The sequence below is a fragment of the Excalfactoria chinensis genome, chromosome 22, assembly GCF_039878825.1.
Source record: "Excalfactoria chinensis isolate bCotChi1 chromosome 22, bCotChi1.hap2, whole genome shotgun sequence".
Lineage (NCBI taxonomy): Eukaryota > Metazoa > Chordata > Aves > Galliformes > Phasianidae > Excalfactoria > Excalfactoria chinensis.
The window spans coordinates 104,232-116,919 of NC_092846.1; the positions used below are offsets into that span (position 1 = coordinate 104,232).

General features: G+C 51.9%; 2 protein-coding genes across 4 annotated transcripts; one reads left to right on the forward strand and one right to left on the reverse strand.

The window, feature by feature from the left end:
* Positions 1–447: 447 nt before the first annotated feature.
* LOC140261860 (uncharacterized) lies at positions 448–8,144 on the reverse strand. The gene is made up of 7 exons (XM_072355748.1): positions 7,937–8,144; positions 5,647–5,846; positions 1,776–1,835; positions 1,618–1,682; positions 1,326–1,406; positions 1,111–1,157; positions 448–932 (listed from the first exon to the last, which is right to left on the reverse strand). Exons 1-7 carry the CDS (start codon positions 8,142–8,144, stop codon positions 715–717), a joined length of 879 nt encoding a protein of 292 aa, XP_072211849.1. The 3' UTR covers positions 448–714.
* On the forward strand, positions 4,985–12,455 carry LOC140261661 (uncharacterized). 3 transcript variants are annotated; one of them, XM_072355326.1, is made up of 6 exons: positions 4,985–5,237; positions 5,928–6,019; positions 8,933–9,015; positions 9,204–9,330; positions 9,697–9,792; positions 9,898–12,455. In XM_072355326.1, exons 3-6 carry the CDS (start codon positions 8,992–8,994, stop codon positions 11,178–11,180), a joined length of 1,530 nt encoding a protein of 509 aa, XP_072211427.1. In that variant the 5' UTR covers positions 4,985–5,237; positions 5,928–6,019; positions 8,933–8,991; the 3' UTR covers positions 11,181–12,455. The 3 variants fall into 3 exon arrangements, with proteins under 3 accessions (XP_072211427.1, XP_072211428.1, XP_072211429.1); XM_072355327.1 differs by lacking the exon at positions 5,928–6,019; XM_072355328.1 differs by lacking the exon at positions 4,985–5,237 and having other exon boundaries at positions 5,292–6,019; positions 9,901–12,455.
* The last annotated feature ends 233 nt before the right edge of the window (positions 12,456–12,688 follow it).

Genomic DNA, 12,688 nt, shown 5'->3' on the forward strand with positions numbered 1-12,688 from the left:
GATGGGGCATCCACAGCCTCCTTGGGCAACCTGTTCCAGCACGTCACCACCCGTGGCGTGAAAAACTTCCTCCTAAGATCCAACCTAAACCTCCCCTGACTCAGTTTAAAACCATCCCCCTTTGTCCTATCACTGCCCACCCTCGCAAACAGCCGTTTCCCCTCCTGTTTATACGCTCCCTTCAAGTATTTGAAGGCCGCAGTGAGACCGCATGGAGTCATCCAAACTGAGAGGAATAATATAAGGGCATTTATTGAGAGCTTTCTTAACAACTAACAACCAATTGGGGGTAACATTGGCTAATGGGCCAATTATGATGAAGAAGTGTTAGAGGCCGTTATTGTAGGCCATGGCTGCTTTGAGGAGTTAAAGAATGAAAGAAGACCAAGAGAAAAGACAGAAAACGGGGAAAGAGGGACAGACAGGAAGCAAAGCGAGGCGGTTCAGCGCTGGTAGATCCAGCCACGTCCTGCTGTCAGGTGCGGATCTTCAGTCTGATGGGCCGTCGGAGGTTTGTTCTTCAGCTGACAGCGACTCCCGATGACAGTGCAGACTGATTTCCAACAAGTCCAACGTGGTGGCACTCAGCCGCCTGCCAACACTGCCCCACTGCTGTGCCTGTGAGCCCCTGGGGGCAGGATCACAGGAGAGGCTCCTTCCATGGGGACAGAGCCCTGTCCCCTGCCCCACTGCGTAGCCCTGAGCTGGGAGGGGTTATTGAGCTGGGTGGTCAGATGGGCAGCAGCCCATCACAGACCACACGCAGGGTCCTGCTTGCAAAGTACACCACGTAAGCGTACATTGACTGGGGCAGCACCCGCAGCAGGAGCCGATAGAGCAGCTCCTGGTCATAGTGCCGGGCGTAAAATAGGGCAGAGCCCAGCACGGCAATGAGCAGCAGCTGGAGGCAGACGAAGATGAGGCAGATGGTCCTGTGGGGCAAAAGAGGGCCGGGAATGAGGCGTCCCTACCCCATGGCAGCACAGCCCCACACGGTGCCACAGGGGCTGTTTGGGAGCCCCGCTGGCTGCAGAGGGGTCCAGGCCATCAGCCCACTGCCAGGAGCACGGCTGCTGGTAGCGGGGCACAGGGCAACAAAGGGATACTCACTGCATCCAGAAGGAGAGCCCACATCTCCTCGCCCGCTCCTTCTTCTCCTGTAGGTGAAGATGGGGCAGGGATGGTGGTCAGGGCCTGCTGCGCAGCTGGAGTTCATGCAGGACTTGGGAGCCCAGCAGCGCAGCAGCACAGCGCCAGTGCTGCAGGGAGCCCTGTGTGCGGAGAGATCCCCGTTGCATGGGGTGAGGGTGCCGTGCGTTCTGTACCTGACCAGCTGTGCCTCCACCAGCTCCGGCAGCACAGCCCCAGGCACGCGCTCTGCCTCCAGCTCCATCCGATGCTGCTGCCTGTGGGCAACAAGGCTTGGTTGGAGGCTGCCGGCCTCTGCCACCGCGGTGGCTCCCCAGCAGTGTGTGCCCACCCCAGGGCTGGGACGGGGCTGCTCTGCCACGCCAGGCAGCGAAGAGAACCCGAGCCCCGACCCCAGCAGCGCTGCAGTCCCACTGCAGCAGAGAGCCCCGTGTGCAGGCGTGGGGTGCAGGGCCCGGTCCCACTCACCAGGCACCCTCCAGCTCCAGCTCCTCCCGCTCCTCTCGCAGGCGCTGTTCCTCCCGGCGCAGCACCTGGCAGACAAAAGCGTGAGCGTCTGCTGCAGCTCTCCTCCAGGTCCACAACATGGGGTGGGCAGCCCTGCTCCCCTCGCCCCTCCACACTACCTGGATCTCCTCTGTCTCAGCCTTCAGCTGCTCCTCCAGCTGGGCAATGAGCTGCTTCTCCTGCAAGACAACGGGTGTGCCACGTGGGGTGGCTGCGCTGGGACCCATGGACCCAAGGGACTGGAACCAAGGTCCTCCTGCACAGCCAGGAGCCAGGTATAGCTTACATATATATATGTATTATATGTATTACATATATATATACATATATATATTCCACTACAAATAGTGGAATAGTGTACAAAGGAAAAAGGGTTAAAGAGAAAGTGAGTTTGGTATGAGAGGAATCCCCCTGCACTGTTTCCCCTCATTCCCCCCCCCTCGAACTCCCCCACCCCCCGCAAGAACTCTTGGAGTGAGAGAGAGCCGGGGACAGAAACTGCTGCTGTAAACAACGAAGGGGGAGGTGGAGAGTACGGGGCAATGGAAGTGAAAAGAGCCTTCATGTGCAGAGATCTAGGAAACCTGAAATCCCGGTATTAGCACTGGACACCTCTGGAGAGAAGGAGGTGAAAGTGAGATAGGATGTTAGTAGTTTATGTAATGATGAGAGTTTGGAAAGTGAGAAAGTTTGGGACAGACACAGGCTGAAGAAAGCAAGGACTGGCAAGGTATAGCAGGGATGTCAGGACTGAAGAGAGGTGAACGATATGAAAACAAACCAAACGCAAACTGACTGACAAACAGGTAGTAAGGGAATTGGGAATAAGAACAGCTGTTACTGTTATGGTGCTAGAATAGGGCTGTAGGACCCAGAGATCCCCTCAGGGAGAGGTGATGGGGTGGGGGCTTGAAGAGCCCAGGGAGGGCTCGACCCCACTGGAAGGAAAGCAGTGTGCAAACTGCAATGGGAAATTGCATCTAGGGAAGCAGGATAAAGAGCTTTATTTTCTGGTGGATATGGGTGCTTCTTACTACTCATAGAAGGTTTTGTAACAGTAGTAGAAGCTACTGCCCAACAAGAAAAGGATTTTTTATTTATTTATTTATTTATTTTGGATCAATTAAATATAAGCTAAGAAAACAAGTAGGAATACAGAAATTCTTGTACCTGCCAGGCTACTCTGGCAAGAAATTTAATAAAACTGGAGCTAAGGGTGCAATGATATTGACTGATTAAAAACTGTAACTCTGGCTTTAACACAAACTGGGCAAAACAATGTTGTACCCCCAGGAGTTACAGCAATCCCAAATATGATGCACTTAGGGGTGTGGGCATCAGCACCAAAAATGAAGCCCTAAACAGAAGTTAAATGCAAGAGCTTGCCCAGTCAGGGTAAAGCGGTGCCCTATGAGGATATGTAACTGTAGAAGGATAAAAGAAATAATAGATAACTTTTTGGAGTCTGGATTCCAATTTTGATAGCAAGTGCTGTAGTTTGGTATGAGACTTGAGGGCAAGTAATAGAATTGTTGAATGGATACACTCAGTGGTGACAAATCCATGCACTTTATTAACCAAGTTAAGGAATGAATAGGTGGAATTTTCCTTCTGGATTTGAAGCATGTCTCTTCTGCCTGGTTTGGCCAAAGGAAGCCTAAGGTTATTTGCCTTTGAATACAAAAGCCCTAATATGGGGAGAAGAGTCTTGGTTAACCTGAACAGTGTTACCCAGGGTTGCGAGAACAGCTTTATGACGGTCAACTCGTGAGCCTGAGACCTGGGATCCTCCATCCCAGGGTGGAACTTTACTGCAGCACGTGGATGCCACAGCAACAAAAGAGAACTGTGCAATGGACTGTGAGTTTGCTGAGTTTCTTGGTTTACAGAAAGCACAACTAACTCAACAGCAAGTGACATATTTGGGATATGGGATTACAGCTGGACTTTGAACCTTAAGGACTGCCAGGAAAGAAGCCATCTGCCAAACCCCTGAGCCACAGACTGCCAGGGAACTCCATACATTCCCAGGAATGACAGGATGGTGCTGACTGTGGATACACAGCTATGGACTGATCGTTAAGCTCCAGACAGCTTGATGAAGTGAGTAAGGGATGGCCAGGGTGCCTGAGGGCGGTGGCTGCACTGGTGCTCAATATTCAAGCAGCCTGTAAATCTACATTGGGCCAAAGAATCCCAGTTTTAATATCTCATACAGTGTTTACTGTATTGGAGGCAAAAGGGGAACATTGGCTCTCACCCCAAAGATCCCTGAAATACCAGGCCCGTCCTGATAGAGCAGAATGTTGTAGAAATAATTGTAACTAATAATTGTAACTAAAATTGTGCAGGGGGATTCCTCTCATACCAAACTCACTTTCTCTTTAACCCTTTTTCCTTTGTACACTATTCCACTATTTGTACCCTCAGTTACACTTCCACATACCCTCAATTATACTTCTGTATACCTATATCATGACTTGTATATTTTTACAATGTGTACAGCAAAACATTACATATATATACATATATATATCTAAACATACATTGTGTTAGTTTATACTGGTATATTGTTAATTATTTTAACTTCTCCTCTTTGGATCCTGTATTACTCAGGTCTTGTTTGTCCAACACCAAAAATCAGTAGTTCTATTTCAGATGCCTGGACACACAGGAGCTGCAGTCTTTGTACTTATGACTTTTACCTAATTTATAATAGCTACAAATTGCTTCACTTACATAGTGAGACCTTGAAATGAAATATTCTTATCTTGTTATAAATGCAGAAACAACATTTGATTCCCACAAAAGGTACGGCAGTCAGTTGGTGTCTGTGGCAATTTGGAATGTACTGCACTGGGTACGTAGGGTCATCCCCAAGTACACTGCCCAGTGCAACTCAAGGGTAGGTATGGCCAGCCATACGGACCACAAACCCACACAGAACCCCATGGTATCGCTGCACAGAAAACTTATTAGGACCGTTAGACAAGGATCTGGGGAAAGTCGTATTCTTACAGCAGCTTCTGGGAAAAGCTCCTACCCACAGCTTCGTTCCATTGGAAGGGTTCTATTCAACACACAGTGTCCTCTGGTGCTGTACCGGAGATTGCCTCTTGCTGGGACATACTCCTGGGTGAGAAGAGTGAAAGGAACGCCAGGACAGCAAGGGCGGGATGCCTGGCCTTAAGGGTGTGCGAATGTCCCCACCGAAGGAAGCAAAGAGAGCCGGCAGAAAGCGATGCTTCATTAGCGTAACAAAACACAGCCCCCATCCCTCCCTCTCTCCCTTCCTCCCCACCCCCGGGTGCAGATGTGCCATGAGAACGAGCTGTGAAACTGCCGAGCGCCTGGCAGCCGGCTCGGGACTGTGGCAGTTCCTGCTTGGCACCTGAGCCTGTGCGGAAGAGGCGAGGGCCTGGCTGAAAGGCATCCGGGCAGCACCGCGGTGGCAGGAGGTGCACCAAGGCCGTCCTGCGGCCAGCTCCGGGCTGAGGGCACTCGGCATCCTCTGCTCTACGCGACTCCGAGGAGCCTGGCTACCTGCACCAGAGCTGGGAGCAGCCTGCTCCGCACCCAAGGTAGGTGCCCTTCGTGGCTCGTGCAGAGCAGCGCACGCTTCCTGCCCCCTGCCAGCAGCGCCGGGAGAGGAGCGGGGAGCGGCCCCGGACGGGGCGGAACCCGCACTGCCGTACCCCAGGCGGGACCCTGGTCCCGGCTCCAGCTCCCACTCAGCGCAGCAGGTTTGCTGGCCCAGACGGAGCAGTTTCTGCAGCCCCGGCTGGGCTCCGAGGGCCGCGGGAACGGGCTCGGAGCTGGGACAGCGAGGAAGGAGCAGAGGAGGTCAGCGTGCTCTGCTGTCCGGTTGGATCTCTGTAACACAGCGCAGCTGAGGCTGCAGTTCTTCCTCTGGGCCACGGGAGACACGAGATGACCTCGCTCTGCAGCTCTGCACGCGTGGATCGATGGAAGCTTTAAACTCCCCCATACCTCCTTTGGAGTGTCTTCACGTGAAGCCTCCAAGAGGGAATTGCCGCTCCCCCTGCTCCTCCTCCGCGGCAGCCCCCAGCTTCCCTTCGGGGACCCTGCGGGCAACAAGTGCCTCTGGCGACCCTTGAAATGGCGTTCCCGTTTGTTTGCTGAGCGCTTGCCTGATGGCTCAGCCGGGGTTGTGCAAACCCCTCGCAAGGCTTTTGTTCAGGCTGTCCCGGCAGCTGCAGATGCCTTGAGCGCACAGCTGCGGGCCCTGAGCACGTTCAGCATCTTCACAGCTCCGGCACTGGGCTCTGGAACAGACGATGAGAAGCTGGCAGCCTGTGGGCTGACTGGAGCACGCGTTGAGAACGCGCCCGAGCAGCAGCAGGTGAGTAAAGCACAGCCCAGGCTGCCTTCTGCAAAGGGCACGCGCTGCTGAGAGCGTCCCCTGGCAGTGAGCGCAGTCTGCGTGCTCAGCTGAAGAGAGAGGGAGGAATGTATTTATTGATATAGTGCAGGTATCATGGAGTGCTCTAACAACGGCTTAACAAGGCTGTGGTAACCACGTGGCTGTTTATTGCGTAGAGGGCAGGGTTAAATGCACACACAGTGCAGACCCTCCTGCTGAGTCCCGAGGCTCAGAGCATGCTCTGTTATGCCCCAGCTGTTGAAGCAGGGTTCTGCTGTCCCTTCATTCAGTCCCCATTTTGAGATGGGTTTATGGTTGTTCATCTGTTTTAGCCAGAACTTTTCCTGGTGTGTTGTGCATTGTCTTCCTGTGCAGCGCCTTGTGAGCAAGGCCAGGCTGAGGAAGGGAACTGAGGGTGAAGGTGGAGGATGGGGTGAGGGCGAGGAGGGGTGAGCAGGATGCGTCTCTCTCCCCATCCACGCTACAGTCACTCACGTTTGCATCAGCCATAGCAAGTGGGAAAAGCAGTTACACTGCCATATCCCAGTGACATCCAGTTTTGTTTAAATATTGAAGTGTGCTTCATTTCCGTGCGTGACGAGAGATCTGAGTTGTTAGAAATTTGTTCTCATACTCACTACATTCTGAGCACAGGCTCTGAGTGCCTATGGTGAGGATTAAGAAAAGTAGGGAATCATCTCGGTGGGGAATTCTGAGCAGGTCACGCTGTCACAAAGAAGGATAAATCCACGATGCCTTAATTGTTCTGTTTAGCACTGCTACTATTGGATGAGTTGCCTTCACGGTTCAGTTAAAATTACCAGCACAGCATCGGCTGCTGGTGGTTGTGACCGTCACAGGCTGATTTGGCTGCAGTGCTGTCAGATACTCTCTCCTCAAAAGATGCAAAAATGATCTCCGTATGGTTGGATGTTTTGTTGATTTATTTACGTGTTTAAGTAAAGCATCCTATTTATTTGAGAAGTGTGTACCATCCAGTTGACTCCTTGCCGATTTGCACTTCCTTACCCGAGGAAGGTGAGCCATCATCACTTTTAGGTAACGTCAGCAGTAGGTGGTTTTGAGAACTGCATCAGTCTCCTTCACAAAGTACTTTTCCTAACCCTTTTCTGAGGGCTTGGTTGATTTCAGCAAGCACAAGGCTACCTCCACTCCTGAGAGGATGTACGGACATGTGCCAGAGGATTTAATCCATTTGCCACCAGGTGTTCCCCTCACTGATCTGTAGAGGTGGTGCTCCAGCAGGCTGCTCTGCTGGCAGCTGCCATCTGTGCTGAGGCTCGCTGTGTTTGTGTGTTTGGGGCTGCATTCACGGTGTTCTGCCATGAGCCAGGTGCTTTTCTTCACCTCCTGCTGGATGGTTGGATGGCCGTACCATTTTCTCACAGTATTTCTGCAGCTCTTTCCTGGGTAGCCATCCCCCTTAGGTGTGCTTGCAGTCAATCAAAAGATCCCCCAGTTGGCACAGGCTGTCCTTGTTGTATGTCCTCAACTTCCTTCACCACTCAGACCTCCAATAAAACTACCCTTTCCCACTGCTCGTCTATCACTGTTCAGTTTCCTTAACTGCAGCTAAGGTAGACAGTAAGCAGTCATTCTGCTGCCTCTTGTTTGACTTAACTGTGTAGAGGCAGTGCCTTTAATTAGTGCTATGGGTGCAGTTTCACATCTGTTTGGAGCCAAACCATAGAGGTTGAGGATGTGTGGCCTAAAGGATTGTAGGCAACTCAGGGAGGTCTTTGTTTATTGTGTGAACAAGCATTACCTGCACAACTTCCACCGTGTAGCGCAGCAGAAATATTGTGGAATGTCAGCTGCTTTTGATTCTGGGAGGACCGGTGCAGTTCTCCTTTGCTTCATATGTCACTTCCAAACCTGACACGATGCTGATAACCCCCTTCCCCTTTTGCGTCCTTTTACTGCCCCCTGTGACCTCTGCTTGCTGCTCAACTACAGCAGTTGGCATGAGAACATTCACGGAAGAATTTGGGATGCGCTTCGTGTCTCTTGTCTTCGGTTTGTTTCCCTTCTTGCCATCCTGCAGACTTTGCCCATTGGTCACAGGTGGATCCAAACACAGCATACACTCCTAAGGGAGAAGCAGGGCTATATTTGTTGATATAATACAGATATGCTGTAGTGATTTAACATTGACACAACAGGATCGGAGGTGGCTGGATACACTTGGTTATTTACTGCATACAGGGTAGGGTTACACACACACCTACAAGAGGCCCTCCCATTGAGTCACGAGGCTCAGAGTAGTTCCCCTTTCTTTCTCATGTCTTCAGACCACAGAGGTAAGGAGCTAGGATGTGGCTGGATCCTCTCCTGTTCCCAAGCTTGGTCAAGGCTTTGTGTGGAAGGAATCATATGTGCATGGTCCCTCTAAGACAGAACCTTAGAGAACACATGAAAGCTCCAAAGTAACCACGGGTGTCTTATGGAAGGTCTGTACTGAGAAGGAGTCTTGATGTCAAGCTGCAAGGGATCTCAGTACAGGTGTGAGCTGCAGAGACAGCCCTGCTCGAGGGCAGGTCCTGTGGTGCAGCCCGCTGCTGTGCAGCAGAGCTGGAGGGGCACTTGGACTGCTCTCTGTTTTGGGGTAAGATGACTGCTTCCTTGCCATGCTTTGTCTTAAGTCCCCGGCTCAGTCTCAGCTGTGGAACTAAGTGTCAGCTACCAGTTGTTTCTGCCTCCCAGTTCAAGACGGCTTTGTGACAGTTCATCTCTTTGAGCCAGACTGTTTCCAGTGCTGCAGCTCATTGTCTTCCTCTGCAAGGCCAAGCAGCGCCCTGCAAAAGGGCCGAGCTGGGACTGGGACTGCTGCATTCCCTCACAGCTCCCCTGTCATTTCTCTTCTCCCTACAGGCTCCAGTTCAACTTCTGCCTTCCAGCCGTGATCATCGCAGGCTGCAGGAGAGCAGCAAATGGCCGCAGCACATCCAGCTGAGGTAGGGGTTGGGGAAGCAGGCAGGAGAGGCCAAGGGGCCAGGGATGTGAATGCAGGGGGAGAGGGAGGTGCCCTCAGCCAGCGTGTGTGTGCTGGGGACAGAGATGCAGCTGGGATGGGAGGTTGTGTCCTGTGCAGGCTGCTTGCCTGGGCCTTGGCTGTTCCAGCAAGGAGCCTCTTTGCTTGCAGGAGCCCGTGAGCTTTGCGGAGGTGGCCGTGTATTTCAGCAAGGAGGAGTGGGCGCTGCTGGACCCTGCGCAGCAAGCGCTCTACCGGGACGTGATGCTGGAGACGTACCAGTGCGTGGCCTCGCTGGGTGAGAGCTTGGCTGCCTTTCCTCCTTGTTAGGGCACCTTTGGCTGTGCAGAATGAGCCTCTGCAAGCTGGGCCTTGAATAATCCATTTTCCATGCAATTGCCATCAACATTTTGATGCCTTGACCACTGGTAGGTTGTAAGGAAATCAATAAGTTGTTGTAAAGTTGATTTGAAAGAAAAAATATCCCTTCACAGTGTTCAGAGATGTCAAAACATTCTTTGCTCCAAGGGAAGCTGTAGGCGCAGTGTCATTCAGGCCCAAATGGTGGTATCTCCATGGGGAGGGACACAGAGTGGAACTGTTGAACAGGCACTGTTGCAGAATGACGGAAATGCTCTCTTGTTCCCCATTTCTCTCCCTGAAGCTCCATTTCCAGCCCCCAAGCCCTTGGTGATCTCCCTGCTTGAAGTAGGGGAAGACCCCTGTATCCCTGAGGCCGTGCCAGGAGACCTCAGCCCAGGTGAGGTGGTAGAGGGAAGGGGAATGTTGGGGCTGTAAGAGCCTTCTCTGCCTGTGTTTTGTTTTGGGCACCGTGTGCTATTGCTGGATTTCCTTTGTCATCCAGCAGCTGATGGGATCAAAAATACAGAGGAGGTTCTGCAGAGAAGTTGCGTAGCAGAAATACAGCGGGGTCACATCTCTGTGGAAGAAATCAGAAGGGATGCCCAGGAGGGCCTGCAGCAAGGTCAGGGTGAGCACATCAATGAGCCCCTGGGAAAGCGTCTGGGAATGACATTGAGGAACCCAGAGGACTTCTCCATGGTTCCAAAGCAGCCTGAGGAAACCAGGAGCAAGGATGCGTGCTGGATGAAAAAGCAGAATCCGTGCACTGAGTGTGAGAAGAGCTTTAAAATGGATTCCAGCATCACTAGCCAGCAGTGCATGCACTCAGCAAAGAGGCATTACGAGTTCTGTGATTCTGCAGAGAGCTTGAAATGGAGACTCCACCCCACTAGGCAGCAGTGCACGTACACAGGAGAGGGAGCCTTCGAGTGCTCTGATTGTGGGAAGAATTTCACAGACAGTGGGAGCCTCACTTCCCACCAGCGTATCCACAGCAGAGAGAGACTGTACAAGTGCCCTGAGTGTGGGAAGAGCTTGAAAGATAGTTCTAAACTCAAAAGACACCAACGTGTCCACACAGGAGAGCGACCATATAAGTGCCTTGAGTGTGGGAAGAGCTTCAAAAACAGTTACAGCCTCACCTACCACCATCACGTCCACACAGGAGAGAGACCATTCAAGTGCACCGAGTGTGGGAAGAGCTTGAAAAGTAGTTCTGAACTCAGAAAACACCAAGGTGTGCACACAGAAGAGCGACCATATAAGTGCCTTGAGTGTGGGAAGAGCTTCAAAAACAGTTGCAGCCTTACCTACCACCATCGCATCCACACAGGAGAGAGACCATTTAAGTGCACCGAGTGTGGGAAGAGCTTCAAATGCAGCTATGAATTGAAGCAGCACAAGCGCATCCACACAGGAGAGAGACCATTTAAGTGCCTTGAGTGTGGGAAGAGCTTCAAAAACAGTTCCAACCTCACCTACCACCGTAGCGCCCACACAAGAGAGAGACCATTTAAGTGCACTGAGTGTGGGAAGGGCTTCAAAAGGCGTTCTGTATTGAAGGTGCACCAACGCATCCACACAGGAGAGAGACCATACAAGTGTACTGAGTGTGGTAAGAGCTTCAAGAGGAGTTCTGAATTGAAGCTGCACCAGCGTATGCACACAGGAGAGAGACCATACAAGTGTTCTGAGTGTGGGAAGTGCTTTAGGAGCAGTTCTAATCTCAGCACCCACAAGCACGTCCACAGTGCTGGCATGCTGCAGAAGCACCTGGACTTTTGAGAACCTTCAGAAGAAGTTGCAGCCTTGTTACCAACAAGCACATCCTCAGAGGAAACAGAGCCTGCAAGTGCCACAGATATGAGAAGAGCTTCTGTTGGAGCCACAGGCTGGTCACCACCTGTGGCTTTGTGTGGTGCTGAACCTTACAAACCCTTGGGTAGAGGAAGAACTCTGGGACCAAACTAAACCTCCTGTCAGGTGGAACATTTTGGCCAGGCCTGCATGCAGGGAGATGCCTGGGAAGTTGTCTTTTCTCTCCCTCAGAGAATCCCATCTGCTGTGGTACCAGCATGTCTGCGCCAGTGAGTTCACATGGCAGGAAGCCTTGAGTGTGAGAAGGGCTTTGTGCTGAGCAGAGAGCTCCTCACACTCCCAGAAGACATTCGTCAGAGCTCAGTCCTCATTAAACATTGCAGTCCACAGGACAGGTATCTCCTGGGAGCACGTCTCCTGCAGGAAGAGTTTCTCTCAGGGCTGGTGCCTCATTTCTCATGGGAAAACCCCCAGCAGAGACACCCTCAGGATGCTGGAGAGCCCAGGGATGAGGGAGATGAGGGAGATGGATGAGGGAGACCAATGCTTCTCCCCACGCAGGAGGAGTTTGCAAAGGAGACGGCATTGCTGGCACCCTCTGCAGAAGGGACTTAAGCCTTAACTGCAGAAGGAGCTTCAGATGGCCTTTCCTTGCTGCCCAAAGCAGTTCTCTCACTATGCCCACTTTCCACTTCTGCTCTTCCCGCCAGCAGCTTTTTCATGCAATTTCCTAATGGAGAAGCGGTTTTGTAGGGATCTGCTGTGTGTCTGTGTGCATGTGTTGCTCTCAGTCTGGAACTGGAAACTGTTGGAAACTCAGTCTGAGTGCATTGATGAGTCCGAGAGAAGGGTCAGGAGAGCAGTAACGTGGCTCTTGGAGAATTTCTGAGTATCTTCTGTAGTGGAAAGGGAAGGGGGTGAATAAAGTAGCTGAGTTGTTCTGGAGCTTTCTTCACTGTAGTCTTGCTTTTGCTCTTAAAATAAATGTCAGCATGTGGAATGATTAGTGGGGAAGGTGAAAGCAGGGTTTGGTTTTGGTGCCCTCTCCAGCCCACTGCTTGCTTCTGGAGAAGGCATTTCTTCCACACAACCCTATCATCCTCCCTAGCTGTGCTACACATTGGTTCTACTGCTCTTCCTGCATCACAGAATCACAGAATCATAGGGGTTGGAAGAGATTTCTACAGATCATCGAGTCCAACCCCCCGGCCAAAGCAGGTTCCCTACACCAGGTCGCACAGCTCGGCGTCCAAGTGGGACTTGAATATCTCCAGAGAAGGAGACTCCAGAACCCCCCTGCGCAGCCTGTTCCAGTGCTCCGTCACCCTCACCGTAAAGAAGTTCTTGCGCACATTCGTGCAGAACTTCCTATGTTCCAGCTTATGTCCATTTCCCCTTGTCCTGTGTCCATGTACAACTGAAGAGAGACTGGCTTTGCCACTATGGCCCCCACACCTCAGATATTTATAGACCTG